This window comes from Diadema antillarum, unplaced genomic scaffold (assembly GCF_040938485.1).
Source record: "Diadema antillarum isolate AM-2024a unplaced genomic scaffold, OU_Dant_1.0 seq00001279_RagTag, whole genome shotgun sequence".
In the NCBI taxonomy this organism is placed as follows: Eukaryota; Metazoa; Echinodermata; class Echinoidea; order Diadematoida; family Diadematidae; genus Diadema; species Diadema antillarum.
This window is the reverse complement of record NW_027272059.1, coordinates 1,092,775-1,115,164: the sequence shown is the minus strand read 5'-3', so window position 1 is coordinate 1,115,164 and position 22,390 is coordinate 1,092,775. Positions and strand designations below refer to the sequence as shown.

At 37.3% G+C, this 22,390-nt stretch overlaps 1 protein-coding gene across 2 annotated transcripts in view; it reads right to left on the bottom strand.

Moving 5' to 3' along the window:
* LOC139745618 (striatin-3-like) overlaps nt 1-22,390 on the bottom strand; it is a 35,173-nt gene that overhangs the window by 6,999 nt on the left and 5,784 nt on the right. The window contains exons 2-12 of one of the 2 annotated variants that reach the window (XM_071656018.1): nt 20,908-21,011; nt 20,381-20,448; nt 19,798-19,873; nt 5,640-5,831; nt 4,709-4,910; nt 4,197-4,365; nt 3,359-3,475; nt 2,462-2,581; nt 1,901-2,025; nt 913-1,088; nt 428-475 (exon numbers count right to left, since the gene is read on the bottom strand). In XM_071656018.1, the coding sequence (XP_071512119.1) occupies nt 428-475; nt 913-1,088; nt 1,901-2,025; nt 2,462-2,581; nt 3,359-3,475; nt 4,197-4,365; nt 4,709-4,910; nt 5,640-5,831; nt 19,798-19,873; nt 20,381-20,448; nt 20,908-21,011 (1,397 nt within the window). The remainder of the gene's footprint in view (nt 1-427; nt 476-912; nt 1,089-1,900; nt 2,026-2,461; nt 2,582-3,358; nt 3,476-4,196; nt 4,366-4,708; nt 4,911-5,639; nt 5,832-19,797; nt 19,874-20,380; nt 20,449-20,907; nt 21,012-22,390) is intronic. The other variant, XM_071656019.1, reaches the window with a different exon arrangement.

Genomic DNA, 22,390 nt, shown 5'->3' with positions numbered 1-22,390 from the left:
ATAGGTCAACCTGGCATCATGTGACCAAACATAACATTGCTATGACATTGATAATGTTGTATCAAAGCTCAGATGGAGAAATGTGCTATACTCAATACTGTCACAGCATTTTATACAACAGGATGCTATACCATGCTATTGATCCATGATTTTTCATCAGAAATGAGTGTAAAGTGCTATTGGCCTAATAGACCACTGTGTAAATCGCATCCACCCTGGTACACTGAGCAATATATGACTGGGATTACTATTATTTTTGTGCAAAGATACAACGGATGGATATGAATACCATGGAACAGAGAATCACAGTACTCTATACACCACGAAATGAGGGCATAAGTGAGCTGTTTGGTTGCTGTTTAATTGAGATATTTTGGCAGGAACTAAAGTACATGAACGTGAATGTTTCTAGTAAGGCGATACTCACACATGGCCTCTGAATGTATAAATAGGCTCAACATCTAGAGAAGCAGCTCTGGGGAGACAAAGGAGAAACACATCCAGTGTTAAGATGCATTGCCATGACAACCATTGTTGTATTCAACTCTTCATGTTCACAGCTGGCATTCAAAACTTTTGTAAGTCTAACACCAAAGTTTCGTTCTCACAAAAGGATCAAGGGTTACCATCTCATGAACGCAAGACTACTTGTATCTCTTACAAAACTTTTACATGTTGAATTAACAAACTGTAATTAGAAATTGAATTTCACAGTACTAATGGTAAAGACAGACCAAACAGTAGCTACAAAGGTGCATTCTCTATACACGCAACAAAAATCAATATCATTTTGTAAATAATGATTTGGTCTATGGAGCATCTTATTTAATAAAGTGAAAATCCAAATCCAAACCACTACAGTACTGCAAAACTGCAGTATCAATTTCACCAAGACATTTAAACTGAACGTACTTCTTGGCTGGCACAGTTTTCTGCAGGTTCCACAGCTTGAGTGTATTGTCTTCCGAGCCTGTAATCAGTACCGGCTCCTCAGGGTGAAACGCCAACGCACGCACCCCGTCAAAGTGGCTCCGTAACGTGAACTTGGGGTTCCATGTCTTGCGGAAGGTCTCCTTGTTTGCCGAGATCTACAAGAGAGGAATTTTGATGCACAGGAAATAGATACCTTACAATCTACTCACCTCACAAGGCTTCCTAGTAAAGCATGATATATAGCATACACCACACAGGTCTTAATCATCATGGTATAAAATAGTCTCATCTACTTCTTGAAACACAATGTGATATATTAAAGGGATCGTTTAGTTTTGGTCAAGACCAAATTTCAGATTTCTAACAGTTTTTGGTGAGATAAAGAGAAACCTTTTATGAAACATAAAAGAGCATGTAATTTCAAGAGGGATTTAATGTTTATTTGATGAAAAATGCTTTCAAAATGGCTGAGATATCCAAAACAGAGCAATCTCAATAAAAGATGGGACCCACCTTTTTATTAGGATCGCTTTGTTTTACTTTGTTTTGGATGTCTCAGCCATTCTTAAACCGATTTTCATCTAATAACCTTTGAATTCCTCTTAGAATGCTATGCTCCGTACTATTGCATTTGAAGTGGTTTCTTGATATCTCGTAAAATGTTAAAAGCCAAATTCCTCATCTCCACCAATACTATACCATCCCTTTATTCTCAAATACTCTCTTGCCTTTAAAAAATAATTACAACACTCATATACACAAAGTATTATATAAACCTATATGAAATTCATATTCAAGTACTCTAGAAGAACATCAAATAAATCATATGAATCTACACAATGACATTTGTCTGTCAATAGGTGATGAAAAGATTCATCTGCATGTAACTAGTGCATACAATGAATATTCAACAGCTTGTGTAAACACACTACTGTTGTTTCCAGACAAGAAAAGACATGATACTCACATCGTAGCTGAGTACATCTGCTTCATTTGTTATTGTTAATCCAGCCAGCTCACCAAGTCCCAGTGTCTCCAGGGCTTCTTCATCCCGCCCTAGGATACCTTGACGAGGGGCGCCCCCTATGTCTGCTAGACAGACAGTGGTCAGACACACAAACATCAACTCAGTTTCTCCAGTTTCACTCTTGTGTTTACTTTCCCAAACAGGGGAATATGGGGGGGGGGGGGATTCTTTTTGGTCTTGCTACTCATGAAGTTTGAAGTTGGTTTTTTTCTTGGGGGGGGGGGGGGGAGGTGGACAACTGCTGACAATTCTTTTAAAAACAAATAGAATGATATTTACACAAAGTATGATTTGGATATTGCCATGGAGGTAGACTGAATAACCTATCATAATGATAAAAATTATCCTGATACATATGAAAGAAATATGAAAGTTACCCCACTGCTGAAAATTAAACTTGAAAGATGAAATATTCAATCTACATCTTGCTACTGTCGATGAGCAAAATGAGGATAAGTACAGTCAAACTATTGAGTGATGGGGAGAGTGCGAGCAGCTCACCTGCTTCATCTGGGACGTCAATGTCTGGCCCCCCGGACCTGGAGCTCCCCACGGTGTTGGAGGGAGGGTTGACATCATCCAGGTTGGCCAGCATGGCTTGCAGTGCTGCTTTGTTGGGCCCTACAAACACAGACCAATCAACTCATCAGAATGCAGAGCACACAATACAGTAAGCACTACTACATGTGCCTACTGAGATTAGTTAAACATGTGCACACCGGGAAAATCATACAAACAGTATACCTAGCAATATACTGTTCTAAATCTCAATTTTAAACATGACTGGAAAAACAGACCTACACACAAATAGTAATGAGGGAGAAAAGCATAAATACACCTGTAACACTGAATTGGTAAGTGCTTATCAAATACCAATTATCGCTTTTCTGTCATATTAATGTCACATGCTGCTAAGAATTAAAACTTTCACTCTTTCTACACATTACAGAAATGATGTGAGAAACATACACATGAAGCAGATTTCTACTTCGACAGGGCATGAGCAGCCAGATATCTAGAGGTAATCTGAGCGCGATTTGAGAAAAAAGAAATGTGTACTTGTATTCAAGGGATCACTATTAACAAGGCTTAGCCTCTACTGTGTACTTTTTGTGATTCCTCCATTACAATTTGTATGTCTGTTGTTTGTCTGCATTTTAATGCCTGATGTGGAAATAAATTCAGTTCAATTCAATTCAAAATCCAGAATGTCTTCTCGCTGTCATAATCTACGCTGACCCAGTAGAGCTTCACAAAAGTGAAAAGGTATCGATAGTACAGAATGACAGGAGATGAACCTATCATTAATACAATCATGCCATTCTACACATATTTCCAGAGGAGTTGAAAAGGCTACACATAAGACTTGAGAGAGGAGAGAGAGAGAGAGATGCTCACGTCTGTCTATTCCTTTGCTCCTTCTTGACTTCTTGTATTCTTCCTTTAGTCTGTTCAGCATTCCCTGGTCCACACCCCACTCCTCTCCTGTGGGTGATAAGTCCACTCCTTTCTTACCTACAGTATGCAAGAGGATATAGAGGAGATGCATATCATTGGCAAATATATGCCTTACTGCCATGATGGCTCACATGCACAGGATGTAAGCTAATAGTTTGGTTACTGGCAGGTTTTAGCTCATGCTGCCTAGTTGCTTGAAAATTTACATGTCTGGAACATGAACATACCAAGGTGCCTCCAACCAGGAGTATGTGAGATGCTTTGGTTGCCTTTGAGGAAACTATTACAGTTTCATGTGAATGACATACCCAGACAATGAGGTGCAATGTTAGTACATAGTTACCTGACAGTCAATTTTTTCAACATTTTCTGTCAAGATCCTAAGTTTTTGTCAACCATTCTTCCAAATCCACAAAAGGTACACACTGATCATCAAAATGAACATATTACATAAAGTGCACTTTTTATCACCGGCCTGATTTTGGCTTGGACCAAATTGAGTAACTGGATGAACATTACTAGAAACCTATCTCGCTTTACACAAAACAGCATACTGTCAGATCAGCCAAGACTTACTGAGATTATACACATCACAGCACATGTACAATAGTAGGACTTAATATTTACAACATAGCATTGATTCTACTTTGTAACCAGTAAACTGAGAGAACAAATATATATGTATAGCATCTTTGCTGAAAAACTAAAGGCCTCCATACACTTTCCCATCAATGGGTAGTTTGAGGTACTCATCCCTAGGTTGAAAGATAGAACTCACCACCTCCAAGGGACCAGTCAGGTCCCTCCCCAACGGTCCTAGACTCTCCAGCACCCTCCGTCTGTTCCGCCACCAAGAAGTCAAACTCGGCAAGGGCCTCCTCAGTGTCGGGGTCATCCACCACTTCCTCCATCCCAGCCATACCTTCATTGCCCACCAGTGGCTGGCTCTGAAATGGACAATAGCCACTGCCATTAGTATTTTCAGGTCACCTCAGAAAATACCACATATAACATCACCAAATGATCATAAAGTGTATTCACACACATAATTGTACTATCATCTAGATCACCTATTAAACATTCTCACTGCTGTAGCATAAACTCTTGAATTACATCATTATGTGTCAAACACATCTTGATAACTATGTACCTTCACATAATATCTGCACATATACTTTAATATCATATGGTACAACGTCACTGCAATTATGACTGTTGTGTCTCGTGATGTGTATGGCTGCCTGTGAATGTTCAATGATTTGACGGAGAGGAGAATGGCGAGTTGTCTACCTTCTTCTTCTTGATGACCGTTCCCATCTTGCTCCTGGACTCTCTGATGTCGCTCTCATCATCGGCTGCGATGCCCTCCTCCCCGTCCCCCTCCACGTCCCCATCATCCTCCAGGTTCTCCGAGATGAAATCAAATGTGGAGAGGACCTTGTCCAGCACGTTTTCAGGGAGGGTGTTGTGGATGCGTGGCTTCTCATGCTGCCTGTATGCACACAGCATGGATGTTGACATTGGTAAAGAAGGGTAACACAATCTATCTAACATACAGCAATTACAAGCAATTATTACAACATTTTGAGAGCCCAAGAAACTTGAAGTGGTCAATACAACAGCCAGTGCCTATGGATTACCTTAAATGAGTTAAGAGTGCAATCCTGAAAACAAACTACACAGTTACAAGAACACTCTTCGATTAATAAATAAACAAAAATATAAAGACTGCAATGTGTGTATCTCAATGTGTTTGCCAGTTGTATTCATAGCAGATCTTTCATGTATTGATGTCTTATGTACACGAGCTTGTCGACCACAAGCTAAACAAAGATCATTTCACACTATGACTTGGAAATTAGTATTTTTATGCTTTATCCAGAGGTGACAGCAGGAAAAAAGTTACAAGTACAGTGTATTTAGGATATCCCCTTGGGAGTGTATTTGATGATGAACAAAATATGAATCAAGAAATATTGCTACAATGATACAAATCTCAAAAGAAATTAAAGAAACCATTCTGTGCTAAAATAGTTCCTTGAAAGGGGACATGCTCTTATTAAAGCTACATGTACTTGATATCAGAATTGTCATGGATGAGGTACTCAGAATAGTTGAGTGACAAAAATATAAGAGATCAAATAAAAATGATGTGACTAAAATTCAAGGGCTTCTTTCACTAAGAATACAATTGTATCACAAAAGAAAACAAGTTCCTTACCTCTTTGTCGTGCCCTGGTCAATGAGTCGACCCTGCTTGGATGGACTCTCACCATTGACTATTGGTTCTAGCTGCCCATTGGTCTCCAGACCAGGCCCTGTTCGTTCGTTTGGAGCCAGGCCAAGGAGTGACCGTACTCGATTTGATCTGACATCTAGAATGGTGTCTGTATAACCTATTTCTTGCAAGTATCTGTGAATGATTAAGAAACATATACAGTACACTCAAACTGATAAGGCATTCACTTTTTTTTTCATAAAGTATTAAAAAATGTCACTAAATGAAAACAGAATAGATACTTTGTATTCCATTTGCAAAAGTGTGCTTTTAACAGAACTTTTATTTTTTAATATAAATTCAATTACAATATTCAATCAATATGAAGTTTAGAAAGCTTTCTTTGTGAATCTACATATAATTCACTGTGGCTTCGCATCAAAGTACCAAAAAAAACCCCAACATTTTCTTTTTTTAAATTGCATAGACTCATAAGCACACTGCCTTAAAAATAATTGTAGGCTTTGAAACTACAATATTGGCAGAGAGTCCTCCTTTAACACAATGGGGTAAACAAATACATTGTACTCCCCACTCATAAAAGCCCTCAAATCTCACTTAATATTGTATACCTCCCCAACACACAACACATGTACACACACACACACACACACACACACACACACACAGCATACAGAGACATTATTATCGATGGAAGTACACTGTACACCTTGCAATATCATCTGCTTCATTTACAATCAATATGGCAAATAGACCATACTACACTGCTGAATATAATTAGAACTGTAAACATCACACGAAAATTCATACTGCTGCGGTAGATTGCTAAAAATCTATCACAGCATATATAAAAAACTAAATGACACAAAGTCAGACATAGGAAAGAAGAGATAGAGATAGAGAGGGAGAGAAAGTACAGGACTAGTAGTCACATGTCATGTACGTATATGCACAAAGAGCAGTTTCCCTGACAATACAAATGGATCCATGTTCTTCAATATGAAAGTTGCATTTGTTTACCCACTTCCACCATCACCAATGATGAATTCACAATTGAAAGAGTTATAATGCATAGATCCATACGTCTAGTAAGAGATGTTGACCTTTCCCTACAGTAGACACACATCTTCATCCAAGCCTTCATACTGCAACAGACACTCTCTTTCTAAGGCTCCTTTATTCTCCCAATATAAATCCAATACATTCCAGAGCCAAGCTGGGTTCTTAAAGCACTGCTTTGTAAGCACAGTATCACACAGGGGATGAGTTAGAATTTCTATTCCTAATGCCAGGTCAAATTTTGATGAATATGATTTTTTGCCAGCAGATGTACAAATCCAAAAGGAATGCAATGTTTATATCTTAATCTACTATATTCTGTTAAAATCTGTATTAAAGCCCTAGATTTAATACACCTACGTTTTCCATAATACATTATTGAAAATGTCATTCTAATGACATGAAGCAAGATTACCTTTTGGCAATGCTACAATATAGACTTTGTTTAAGTAATAATAAACTGTATTGTAAAACCAGACATTTTCGCATGCGTGAAATTTTCACTTTTTCAATTTTTCGCAGAGCCAAGATTTGTGAAATTAACTACATTAGCTCAAATGTTCTTGTCTACAGTATATAATGCATTTAATGACAGTGGTATTTGGTGAAAAAATTTCATTTCGCAAAAAAAGGCTTTCAGCTCCAATTCGAAAATGTCGCAAATATTTCTAGTTGACAGCACAGTATTGTCAAATGCTATCTTAGCATAATTCACTCGGGAAAACATTGAAGACAAATATATCTTCAAGTATTTTGAAAGAATTATGCTGTTAAAGAAATAATCGATTAACATACATGTATTCTCTTACATGTTCACAAGGTTTTACCTTATATACCGAGTAATGCACAGCAAATCACATACACTAGAACAGAAATGAACAATGTAACTTGACAAGACAAAGAAATTGTGAAGGCACATGTCAATTAATGAAATTAAAGTCAACTGCTTAGTCTGCAGGAGTATTTTCTGTTTCTTTCATGAGATGAATGAGGTAGACTTGTTCAGCTGGTACAACATAGTGAAAGCACTGAGAGTCTCAATGTCACCTGACAACTTTGTTCTCCCTCATTAGTACGCAACTCAGGTGTGTGGCTCAGATGTCTCACGAACAAGTCATCAAGCTAATCGATGGCACACGCCCACTTCTAAGGTCATTCACGTGATCAAAGCAGCAAAAATTAAAAAAAAATCACGGACATACCAGCTACATGATAGTGCATGATTGAAGAAAACATTCCTCTGCTACTCATTATACTGTATAAAGCAAGATATTTTCGTGGCATGAAATTTTTGCGAAATGCCACTGATGTTCAGTGCATACAACTACACACTGTACATTGTACAGTGTAAACAAGAACTTTTACGTGCATTTTAATTTTGCAAATCTTGGCTCTTGAGAAATTCATGAAAATTCTGGTTTTACAGTACACTGCTAACTCCTAATGGGTGTCATTCTCACAAGCTATAATGGACAAGTTTGCAACTTAGCATATTACCAAGAAAAGGTCAAAAGGTCAAAAAGGCAACATTTTCCCTAACATACAACTGTATTTGTACATCATGTTACACCAGATGTGTCTGGAAATCCACTTCCAAGTGATTCTCCTCACTTGAAGAGATGGTATGTACAGTCATGTAGACATGAAAGTATTCGGAAATATGACCCACAGTCATCCATGTTTCGATTCTTCACATATTTTCAGGGTCGGTAGGAACATGTTCACCTGGATTTGGCACATTTCACAAGGGAATGAAGGAAGAAATTGTGAATCCATCATTGTCATCAATAAACACATAGAGGACATAAGGCTCACAAAAGATTGATGTCAATCCTTCCTGTATATTTCATAGGTGTCCACAGTCAACCATTGCCACAATGAAATACAATTTATTGTGAAATATTCAAATCTAACAGAGACACAAGATACTGAATCCTGGATAAATGTTCTTGTATTTGGAATTACACAGAAGGAGAAAACCCATGTGTCAGTGAGTGCCGATAGGCCATTTCTTTTTCCTCAACAAAAAAAGAAAAAGAAAAAAGAATATACAATTGTACGATTGCAATTGTCGTTTTTTTTTTTCCAAATGAAGCAGGCAATATCCATTACATAAAATCTATGTACAAACATGTATGTGGTACACGACAGGCTATTACAAACACATTTCCTATCTTTAGTTCAAATACAAAGCTGACAATAATATATAGCCAGACAGGAAAAAACAAAATCAAAAACACACTCATTACACTATTGACACACTAATCCAAATACACAGGCTCTGCTAATGACACTCTATGCAAATTACATACCAGCAAGTACAGTGTGGACAAACATCTGTTTACACATCTGCTAGACCATGCCTGCCAGTGTTGTTTATTTCCAGGCATGCCAAATATACAATGAGAGGATCAAGTTCACATAGTACATACGTTGTAGTAGTGGACATGCTTCAGCACTCAGATTGCTGTACATAGACACACACAATACACAACATACACACACACACACACATACGTATACACTGTACACACACACTGCCATCTCCCAGAGCTGAGTCACACAAAGTACATATAACATGTACATGCCTATTTACTTTCAGTACTAACATAGCATTTGCACACAGAAAAATTCAGTCCAAACTCGAGATGGGTTACTTGTTCTTTAGGAAGAGCAATAAACTTAGCCTTGATAAAAATCCCCACAATGGAATGCAATCTAGGATGTGGTCGCAGAGTGTAATTTCGTGGTCCATTTGATTTGTATATTCCTATCATTACTCCTAACCAAATATATGCTAACTTTTATTTTTTGTTTCTTGTTCATGTAGTCATACAGATCGGACCAAATGAGTAGTAAAAAATTGAGAAATATTTGTTATTGATGACTTAAGATTCTCTTGCTAAGTAGTTTATTGTGAATTTGTCTTGGTCACTGCACTGTAATTGCAACACTTTTGAGATTATGAGACTCCTGAATCAAGATCAAACTCTGTTGACTACCAGATTGAAATGAGCGTGAAAGAAAGGATAGAAGACTACAAAGATCTAAATTGATGACTGGATAATTAGCAATGCGGCTAAACAATCCTGAACATCTGATTATCACTCATGTATGCCACAAGCATCCCACTGACATCTCCATGCTGTGATACCGTCAGCAGTGACATGCCGGCTAGTCTCATACAACTGGCAATTCAGCCTCTAACAAAAGCCCTTGAAAGTAGATCAGTCAGCAACACTACAGTATCTCTACGCAATAAACTCTGTCACAGTGATCCCCCAACTACTGTTCACTACTGGATATGTGATTTAACGAGAAAGAGAGAATGTGTTTCAGATGGGATGATAAGTTTAAAATAATGACCACACTTATACAAAATGTCCCCATAATATGATTATCCATTTCTAACTGTATGATTCTATGACGATGGCATGTACATGCAAGCCAATAATAATGACAGTGCACATCACGGTAACATGTGACAGAGCTGAGGTAAAGAGTTAAAGGTCTTAATATGAAGACCAAGTGTTGGGTGGAATCTGACCCATGAAGACTGGAAGAGGAGAGAAGGTTTGGAGTCAGCTGTGCTCATCGTGACATCAGCATGGAGAGTCGTCCACAAGGAGGGGCTCTCATCAGATTTGGTCTAGAGCATCTCCAGGGCAGATCAGGTTGTCTTATCTCATCGCTCTCACCAATCTACACAATATTCTCACTTTGGCGGGCTATGTAACTCAATTAATCTAGATGTGCTATGAGTATTTCTGCTATCAATCATCACTTACACCTTTTGTTGATATCAACTGACAATGAAAATAACTAGTATCAGCATCATCATTATCTGTTATCACCCTACCATCACTAACATGCTTAAACCGTCAAATTGAGATATGTGGGACTGCACAAATTTTCTCATTACGACAAAGTCTCGTTAAATCTAATGCCAACAGGCTGCTACATAGCTATATACATATGTGGGACTATAAATGGTCCACTACACAGTACTGTAAAAGTGGAAATTTTCGCGGAGTTGACATTTTTGTGCATTTCGCGCAACCAGAAACTAGCACGAAAATAAAAGCACGCGAATATTTTTGCTTGCCATTTGTTCCTGTGCGTGATGTCTTGATTCCGCGAAATTAAATACACGGGAAACTATTCTGACCCGGCAAAGTGCGAAAATGTCCACTTTTACAGTAATCCATACTTGCAGGTGACAAAGTAATTCTATTAGCATGGATGCATGTGTCAAATACAGAATATTTTGAAAAGTTAACATGTGCATTCAATTTATGAACTCACATTAAAACCATCCAACTATCTAATGTAAAATAAATATTTGTACATGGACTAAAATTACCACAAAATAGGTGTACTGCAAAAGTTGATATTTTCGCGCAAGTAATCTTATGCACTCTGCAGAGTACGATGAATTTTGCATGATTTTAATTCTGGAGAATCGAGACATTACATAGTGATGCATATATAATACAGACTGTAAAAAGCATAAATATTCTCATGCCTTTTTTTTCAGGCTAATGCGTAAATTTACACACTGCAAAAATGTCCACTTTTACAGTACGATTTCACTTGTATAAAAGTATTGGCATGCGGTCATTATTGGAAGTCTGTTCTTGTATGCGATCTGTCATGTGCATTTATGCAGACGAAATTCAAATAACCTATGGACTAACTATAAACTGTCTTTGTGAATTCTAGAAAAATAAGTTTAGTTGTAGGTCTGTGAGTATAAAGACATTGTGTAGAGAGAGAGGGAGATACATGTACAATCGTACATGTACTTGAAGATAGAGAAAGGTGGAGGGGATGGGCAAAGAGAATGTTATCTTCTTACAATGACAAGCTTTGTATGGATTCCTACAATCCATACCAGAGAGAAAGCGTTCATCAATCATCGCCATAGAATATCAGTCATGTCCTCTCCTACAATCATGTGTATACATTGGCCTATACTGTAAACTAGTAATGTTCGCGTGCATGAAACTTCTCAAATTTCACAAGGAGCCAAGATTCGCGAAAGAAAATGTGCACAATGCACTATATGTCAGAGGCAATTCGCAAAAAATGTCATGCTGCGAAAAAGGCTGTTAGCTCCAATTTGCGAAAGTTTCATGCCATGGACGCATCTGGTGCTACAGTAGTACACTGTTTACTGCATGCTACAGACCCAAGACTTACAGTTTGTACGTACGATGCAGAGCACATGCTGCCTCTCAACTTTATATGTGCTGAGCTGCGACACAAGCTGCATGTTCCATGTAATTTTGGTATGTAACATGTAAAGGATCTGTGCCTGGTTGTGAATCCGTGCGTTTTGTTAAGATGATCATATTCCCCCAGTTTTTAAATCCGTTCCAATGAACAAAGCAAGTGCCCAACTGTTTCAATGGAAAATTCCTTTCACAGTAATGAAATCTGGGTAGGTCCTACATGAGATTCCAAAATTACCTCACTATACTGAATGAATTGGGCCACAGACACATTTGTTAAAAATCTCGGACTGGGAAAATCTCGGACTGGGAAAATCTCCTTGCAATGGTGAAATCTCATTGTCTGTAGTACCATCAATATCTCATCATTTTTCCATTGCTGCTACTACAATCATATCTATTTCCATCCACTGTATGATATTGATCATTGTCATTCTCATCATGACTGTTTACATTCAATCAGCAAAGGGAATATCAATGTACTTCATACTGCTTTTGTTTTGGATTCAGGAGGGCACTCAAGGTTAGTATCATTCAACAGCGTCACCACTACAGAAGGCAAGCATAATACGTCATATACTCAATTTAAAATACCTGCATGAACTGTTAATTTCACTTCCAACAATTTTTGGACTCAGAAAACAAAACAAATTGGATTTAAAGGGGAATAACATCACAATGCTAAGAACAAAATGAAGCCTTCATCTCCCGGTAGTGGAAAGAGTTTTGAGGCACCACCATGTGATAGTCCCAAGAAGGATTGTTTTGATTCTTTCTGGGTAGCTATAACAAGAACTGAATTAAAACAAAAGTTCTAGGATCTGGGTAGCTGATCAGGAGATTGATGTTCCGAGCAGATTAAGGCTGTTGCGATAAAAACAGGTCTGACCAAATTACTCTAAAGCTTTGAATAGTTTATTTTAATGAGTGATACTAATCTTCAGTTTGTGTAAATGCTGTGTGATATAACGGCTGCATTTATTATTCATGGCTAGTGACCTCATCTTGCAAATTCACAAAAAGGAGAATCAGTCTCAATGAACAGCCCCTTCTTCATGCGGAGTGAACAAAATCTGAAACCCATTATCCCTTTTATTGGTGTCTATTATTGACTTGAGGAAACAGTAAACTTTAGCCTTCCCATAAAACTGGCAGCAGTGTATTTTGTTGCATTTTTTTTTCTTCAAAGTGGCCTATAATTTATGCACAGCTCAGTCGACAACATAGCATTTTAATTTTTGTTTCTGTTCCATGTACAAATCAGAGATACTGTAAAAGTGGTTTCTTTCGCGGTGGTTTTATTTTCGCGCTTTGAGGTTGAACCGCGAATTTAACATCGCGCGAAAATGTTTTGAACTCGCCGCTTGTTACAACCCTATTGCGCACATGCACACATGAAGATTCTGTGCATTGAGTGTATTGATGGTCAACATACACACATCGATACCGCGCAATGTAGGTACAGCTGTACAAGCATGTTATAAAGCACTCAAGAGACGGAATTTCTGGTAAGCCTGCATTCAATTTTGATTTCTATTTAATAACTTAAAGAATAATAGGATCATATTTTGCACTTTCATGTGCAAAATAAAACAGTTTTTGCCCACTGTGAATTCACAGATTTTACCAACCGTGAATCTAAACACACGCAAAAAAGTCGGCACTGATGGAAACCGCGAAAGTTTCTGTACGCGAAAGAAACCACTTTTACAGTAGGTAGTCGTTAAATTGCGATTTCACTGGACAAACTGAAGTAGTAAGAAAGACAGGGCAATTCCTTTGCCACAGCTTTATCTGCACATACTGGTTGAAGCGTCATTGAGTGTATATAAGTGTAATAACTTCCACAAGGTATTTACTTTAACTAGAAAGGCTGCCTCGAGGTGTTTGTGTCTTTATGGGCCACTGGTCTGCTTGAATGAAATGCTACGCTACTACATGTAGCAGTAGCATGCCTGCCCTATTGACAATAATGGTCATTCTTTGGGTAGCAGCACAGGTGCCATGAGGCACGTTTTCATTCAGTCACTGTAGGCAAAAGTAAAATATAGTACCAGCACAAACCATGTGTGCCCCTCACACAGTCTCGCATGGGATTAAACACCTACATAGAGTATTGTAGCACTGATGCATTTGAGTCTCTGTCACACTTAAATCTGCTCCAGTCTGTACCAAAAGCACAAATAGGGGATGTCATAGCAGTCACGTCTCATTTTGACGAGAAGATTCTCATAGTCCCATTGTGTAAAGTCAAAATGGAATGCTAAACTGTAAGTTTACTGGCTTCTACAATATGAACTCTGGGTACAGTACACTGTACAAACTAAGCACCATAGATGCACATTAGGGCCCCATTACAAGCTTCCTCATCTGTGTGTCCAATGGTGGTAATACAAATTACATACCACAGGGTTTCCATGTTCATGGATTGCCATACAAATATATGAGACTACATGTACACATATCAAATATTACATTCAAATTTCTCTTTCATCATCATGACGGTAAAAAAGAAAGTATACAAAAGATAAAAAAAGATAGAGTGTGCTAAACAGAATTCATGCATTTTAGATGCATTATTCCTAGGACAGCGTACAACAATGTACATGTATGTCTACCACAAAATAAGTTCATCAAGTATGTCACTGAGAAATATCTAGTACATTTACAGTAGCTGCTTGAAATTGTACACTGGTGTGCACTGTGATATGAAAAATATGTAATGAGGGGAGTTTGCAGGGTTGCAATATATGCAATTTTCATTGTAAGGCACTATCTCAGTGGTTAAAAAAACGGGCATGCAATTTGAGGGGATTCAGAACATCTTGCACACTGCATTACGTTTACAGTGGCATGGACAGCATGTGCTGCAACTGTACACTGAATAAGTAGCCATAAACTACAGTACTGTACATTGCTTTCTGATTGATACACTAAACATGTAGATGCTATTGATGTTTGAAGGTCTTTACAGGATTACATAGTATAACTTGTGAGCATACTAATGGGAAACATGGTACAGGACATACATGTACTGTATGTTGAAAGCAGTGAGTTATATTGAAATGCTGATTTTGAATGATAAAATATAGGGTTAAATTTTTACTGTCCTTCTGTCAGTATCTATCAGGATAAAATATTTGTTAACCTCATCCCCCTTTAATTCTTTTCTCCACTGAGCAACATGCACTGACTACGAGAGTTTCTTGTTAGTATCAGTTTCACTGTATTAAGTTTTCCTTACACTATATCACATGAAAAAGTCTTTGTACACTCTCACTATTTTTGAGGTGGGGTGTTCCTGAGTCACAAAACTGAAGGATATCGTTCTTTAATCATTGTTCTCCTCCCCAACAACAAACAAAATAAACATGAACAAATAATATTCTAAACAAGTACTCATTTTCTGAATATCTTGATATTATATGTCTCCTCATATCACTACTGTATGTGTGTGTGTGTGTGTGTGTGTGTATACACTGCCTATAATTTTTACTACATATTTACCAATCTTACTGTATTTGGTTGTGTCCAAAAAATGACTAATATGCTAAAATTTGAACTTTCCCAAAAAAAAAAAAAAAAAAATCAAGAACAAGGTACCAGTACATAAATCTGTAATAACAGAGTAGGGTTGTCCAAACAAAAAATGAAATTTCAAGCTATAAAGTTTGTCATGACATATAACATGAGGCATTCTGGCTCTGATCAAACTATCATTTACCCTGATGTTTATCTTTTCCAGCTCCTAAAATACATAAAACAGCAGATGATCCTTGTTTAAATGGGCAATAAAGTATTGCCTTTGGATGGCACTCAATTTTAGGAGTTTATATGAATTGCAATTGCCTGATAAGCCACAGGACCTGATGGAATATTTTAATCATCAAGATATACATTTTAAATTGGGCTATGCCTACTACTCTGACAAAATATTCAAGAGGTCACGACAGATTGAGTACGGTATATATCATTGTAGGTTGCGTATCTTCAAAGAGAGAATACATTTCCTCTGCTGTGTTGTCTTACACAATCTGCTACTTTTCAGATTCTCATGATTCATCCATATCAATTATCAATGAAAGCTGACAGCAGTGCAGTCCCCTAAAACTTTATATTGATGAATGGCCATGCACATGGTCCCCAATTGACTCTGGCTGAAGTTCTGCCTCGAATGCATCTTGCCCATGTATCAACATTATGACAAACAGGAACTCAGTCTGTCTCAGAGAGTGAATAGTTTCAATTCAGACTCACAATGTTGATGGCAATAGTTAAATATCACATGAGGTGGGGACGATTTGTTGGACTGTTTTTTAATCACACAGTCCTTTACACACGCATTCCACTGCATTTCATTGGAAGTTTGAATAGCACAAATCAATTATTTATAACATGGCACATTAATTGCTATGCTCTAAGCTTTTATAAGCAATTGTCCTTTAGCTAGAGCGACGAATGTGCTAGAGGCCTCAAACTGGAGTCAATGGAGCCTGCAGCCTGCTGAATAAATTAAACTCAACTTACATTAGATTTCTCTACTTACACTAACTGGAAACTGTGCCGCCTGAATTTGCTGCATTCATTAATTGTTAACAGTTTCAAGATTTCAAATTTTAAGAATTTTAAATCAATGACTGTTTTATGCTTTTGTTAAGACCATGTGTGTGTGTGTGTGTGTGTATGATGATGCAATTTCAAAGCAATGTTAATGAAAAAAAAGTTTTGTATCAAAACTATTAAATTGAATTTGTGTTATTTGAACAGAATTTGAATGGTGCAAATTTTCTAATGAATGCCACCTTGGCGGTAATACATGTACATATATTCCCATTTCACCACCCAGGTAATAATGTATCCATTTGAAGAAAAGGGGCCTAAAACGTGATGACTACTGTATATAGTGAGAGGACCCATACAATGCTAATACATGACAAGCAAATTCCTCCAAGCAGCCTCCATGATCCTGCCTGTTCGAAACCAGTTAACAGTATTTGACCAATGTCATGCAAGACCATTCAGATTGATAGATTACTGTAAGCATTTGTTTTGGTATGGTGCTATGACATTAAAAGACACTTACATTTTGGTACCTTAATTCGAACTTTATACACTAAGAAAAACTAGAAATGTCACTATGGCGACTGGTATGCCTCCGCCATAATGCATGGTTCGAATACAGTGTAGGTCTATAGCACAATGTCTTGACAATGTGTGATGACAGTTTCACATAACTGGCAAAATATCAAAATGACAGGTTTGTCACAAATGCATTGAATGTTCGCTTTCCTTGAACTAGGTTTATTTGGATGAATGGCTATAATGTCTAAGAGTACAGGTATTTGGGGATTTGAGGATTTGTACCCGACTTTTGACCCTTTTATAAGTTTACAGAAAAAGCAAAATTTAGCACTTTCACTTGACCTTTGACCTTTTGGCAAGAAACTTCCAAGACAATCTGTATCCTGTAGGCATTGCATAGATAAGAGGGAATAATGGCATTTTGATGAGTTGACCTTGACCTTTGACCCCTGTACTTTGACCTATGACCAATTAATTGCCTACATGATGACTGCCAGTCAGTACATGCATATATTACTAAGTTCCATGAAGATACCTTGAAATACTTGTGAGATATGGAGAAAAAAGTGAAATTTTAAAATTTTCACTTGACCTTTGACCTCATGACCCAAAACTCTTTCTGGGGAATCTTTATTTGGTAGTTCATGTATACACTAAGTTTCAAGAAAATACCTCCACGCATTGCGTAGATATAGGGAAAATAGTGAAATTTTGAGCATTTGACCATGACCTTTTGACCTTTGACCTTGAGCATGTGCGCCCAAAAGTTGATAGGCACAACTTCGCCCACTCATATATATACAGGCTAAGTTTCATTAGGATACCTCTAAAAGTTTTTTAGATACGCGGTCCACAAAGTTGATTACAGACGGAAGGACGGACGGACGGACAAGTGGACAACCTGAAAATATAATGCCTCCGGGGACACTTCGTGGCGGAGGCATAAAAAAATAATGTTGCTGACAGAGCTGTAAAATAAGGTTAAAAAGGATGGGAAAAACACACATGTGCAAAAACATTTCAAAAATTATCCAGTCATTATTATGGTATCTGTGAACAAATATCAATGTACTAAAACCTTCAAAACTGGTCTATTTCAAAGCCACTGTCTTCGGGAAACTGTGACTTTGTTTCATGTGGTCAGTCACAGATTTTCCATTTCTCGGAGGATTTAACTATCATAATCAGTCAAAGTGCTGTTATGATGTCATTCTATCACAATAGATCACAGACTCATGTCCTGTAGGACCATGTCGGTCAGGGCGGCTTTTCATAATACTTGTTGGTCACTGACAAGTGTTTCAAGCTACTGAAATCCTTGCATCTGATTGGCTGAAAGCAAATTTGTCCATGAAAATCACTGACAAAACAGTTGATGAAGTGCCCCCTGATCATTCAATCTGGAAACATTGTTCAACAGTGCCTTTAAGAGACATACATCGGTGAGAAAGACAGGAATCTCTTCTCTTAGCATTTATCATCCCCCCTCTGACAGCTGATCAGAGGTCTACTAAAAGTGGTGGATATGAACAAGGGCAACAAACATGGCTACACAGTATGATATCACGCTCATAACTCATTTAAAATCAGTTGTGTCAACACATTAAAGGACACAATTTTCCACTGTTAAAGATTCCAGGACTGTAATGGTCTTTTTTGTCTCACATGTTCATATACACAGAGCAAGAGGCCATAATTACATCATACTTGAAGGGCAATAGGTAATACTTAGAGACAAACTAAAATAAAAACACAAAGAGATCTCACAACTGTATCAACAACTACTAAAGCCAAATGTTCTTTGATAATCATCAAAATGTATCATAACATACATATTGTATGACCTTAACACATACCTGTACAATGTATTTTGTTGATTATGAATTTGTTTGTCACAGTTTACATGTAATCAACAACCTTCACAAAATCACAAATTGTGATATGACACGTTAAAAGGGTGTGTACAGTTCTGGTCGAGGTGAGGATTTAGCTTTTTACGTTTTGCGAGATATTCAGAAACCACTCTATGAGATGTCAAAGAGCATGCGATTCTAAGGGGTATCAAAAGTTTATTTGATGAAAATCGGTTTTGAAATGGCTGAGATATCCAAAAACAATGTGAAACAAAGAGATCCTAATAAAGTTGTGGCATGTTGCCTTTTATTATTATCACTTTTTGGGATATCTCAGCCATTTGAAAACCAATTTTCATCAAATAAACGTTGAATCCTTCTTAAAATTACATGCTCTTTCATATTTCATAAGAGGTTTCTGATTATCTCACTTAAAAATGTTCAAAACATGAATCCCCATCTCACCCAGTACTGTACAGTCCCTTTAAGTTTGTATGTTTTAACAATAGTATCTGATTAAGTATGTGTAAACTGTAAAACAAATCTTATGAATCTGTACAGCCCTGCCCACACTTGTGACACATGAAGCAAGAATGATTCGTGACTTCAATTATTCAATGGTATGAGTGAAAATTTTTCAAAAGCCTCCACATTATCAACATGACCATCACCGTTCTCACTCCAAAACAATCATCATTATTCTTAGCACGCCTCACCCTGCACAGTTCATGCTCAGTTTCTATAATGATCATTAAAACATCTTCATTGCCATGACTGCACGATGACAATCAAATGAAGACGGTTTGGTTCATTTGCAAACCCGATGAAAACAAACACACAAACACAATTCTCATCTCGTACACAAACTGGTGACATTTGCTCAGTGCCACTTCCACACCATGTGGTACTCACTGCCTGAGAAGCTGTCTACTTTGCCTGAAGTTGATTGAATTTGGTGATAGTGCTGATTCTTCCTGGCCACCTTCCTCTGTTAAATCAGAACCAGAGGAGATGTTACTCACAAAAGACCTGTTCAACACAATATACTGCACTGCACATAATGATACAGACTAAAATGCACGAGTAATGGTAGAAAAAAGCCTCTTTTCCCTGCCACATAAATTCCATACAGAATTAAGCATGGCATATAAAGATGGCCTCATAGTGCATTTGTGATGTCCCCTGCAAACTACTGTATAATAATGCAGGCTTATATGGTATGGGCGAATATCGTGGCACAGAATTGTGAAACTTGCACTGCGTATGTCTGTGAGAAACATAAACACTTGTCAGGAAGGAATGTCAGAATGATGTTATAAAGTCAACACAACCCTCATTGGACATTATGGTTAAATGTGTTCTGACATACACACAATATACAGTACATGTATCTCTAAATTTGGGTGTAATTTTATTCCTTGTTCCTTTTATGGTTGTTTCTTTTTAGTACTGACAAAAATCTCTGTGACACGACAGACTGGGCCATGGAACTTACCGCCATCAAAGGTGGGTGCCTTCAAATCATCCTTGTCTGATCCAGACTTTAATTTTTGGTACTTCATTCTGAAAGCAAAAAACAAAACCAAATAAATCATGGATTAATCTCTTCCATCTTCAAAAGGGTCTGTGCCTTTACACAGAGACTGAAGTTTCAACATACTAGGTAAATCATGTCATGAATGAGATGTCCACTACGAGTAAACCTACAAATAAGTTTCGAAAGCAAGATACAATTTCAGACAATTAAAAGACACACCAAAGTGCTGCATCGATACACAGGACAGTGAAAGAAAGCTGGCATTTAAAGAGTACTGTAAGTTTCACATGCACATTGCACGGCTACAACAATGGGTCTCGTAAACACTGAATGAAAGTCATCACAAAACATAATCGGCAATATGTATTATTATCTGAAATTTTAATGTCTACACTAAATTTAGCAAAAAACAAAACAAAACACACAAAACATCACATTGATACACTATTTTATAAATGTTGTTGATACAGGCAGTATTATCTCACCTTTCTTGTTTCAGTGCAAATTCAAGCATTTTTATCCTCCGTACTAAGTCATGCTTGAGATTTTCTTGCCCTTTCCGTTCACCTTGGAGGAAAGCAATGCGTGCCTGTAAGCAGGAGAAACAGGAGAAATTTAGAAAGAGAGGTCTTACACATGTACATACTGTAGGACAGTAATGATGCTTATTTTATGCATTTTCCAATGCTTCTTTCTTTAGATATGACATAATCAATTCCTTGCAAGACATGACAGATGCTGACTTACGCATGATACATAGGCTTTCATGAAAATATGCATGAATAGATAGCGTATACTTGTCGAGGGATTTCTCAATATTACATATGCTGTACTCATGTATTGTATACATGTACCTCTACAATGTATCAAAATTCGTTGGGAATAAAATCACAGAAATATTAATCTGATGTTGTCACATAACTGAAAAGTATATTTACTAGACAAACTTTGATGTTACAGGATAAGACACCTACATTTTTGTACAAGTTGTACTATGCTTTACCCAAGAACAGTGGGTCAAGTATGCAGTTGTGTACAATAGGATTGACTACGGCTGCATGATAGAGCCTAAAATATGCACTATTTGCACATAATAGACTCTATTCTGCTTGATTGGTCAAAAACAAGAAATCCCCAGCTACATGGACTTATTGCAAATGATGAAAGTGAACCATCATACCATCACAGCTTTACTTACTTAGAGTGTATTCATGCTACTTATAAACATTATACCCACTGCATTACACAAAGGTTTTCAATTAACTGCAGTACAATAACAAATTGTTTAAAGTATGAAGTGAGTAGCAAAGAATAGAAAACTGTGTCAAGCTATTCATCCTTGCTGAAAATTGCCTGTAGAATGTGACCTTGATAGTAAAAACATAACACCAAAATGATAGACAGGTACAAGCTGTATAAACGTTTGCATACCAGTGTGTCTCCAAGCAATAGGAAGTGGGGCTGTAAAGGGAAAGTGTTTCAGATCGCATATGTTCACTCCCTAAATTTTAAACTTCCTTCTTGGTATACTGATGAATATAGCCACTTAATGACATGGATAACTTGCCAAATGGTATCCTATTAATAAACTAAAATAAGCCCACAGGTGACACCCACACATGACATACACATGTACATACAGTGTAGCCTACTTGTAATCATATTACAGCTCCAGCATATCAAAGGGTCCAAATGAGATAAACCCACTTACAGTAACATACAGTGTATGGACAAATGTACGTGGATATGTATCATTATAAAAAAAGAACAAGAAAAAAAAAAGAATGGCTTGAGTTGCATTGTTCACATTAAAATACTGATGCAGGTATAAGGAGTAAAAAGTAAAATGTAAACAAACCACTGTAATTTACTATTTTGAAGATAGTACTGTCAACATTGACAAGGAATACAGACTGTCAGTATATGAATAAGAAACTCTTCATCCATTGCAAACATGAGAACATGATG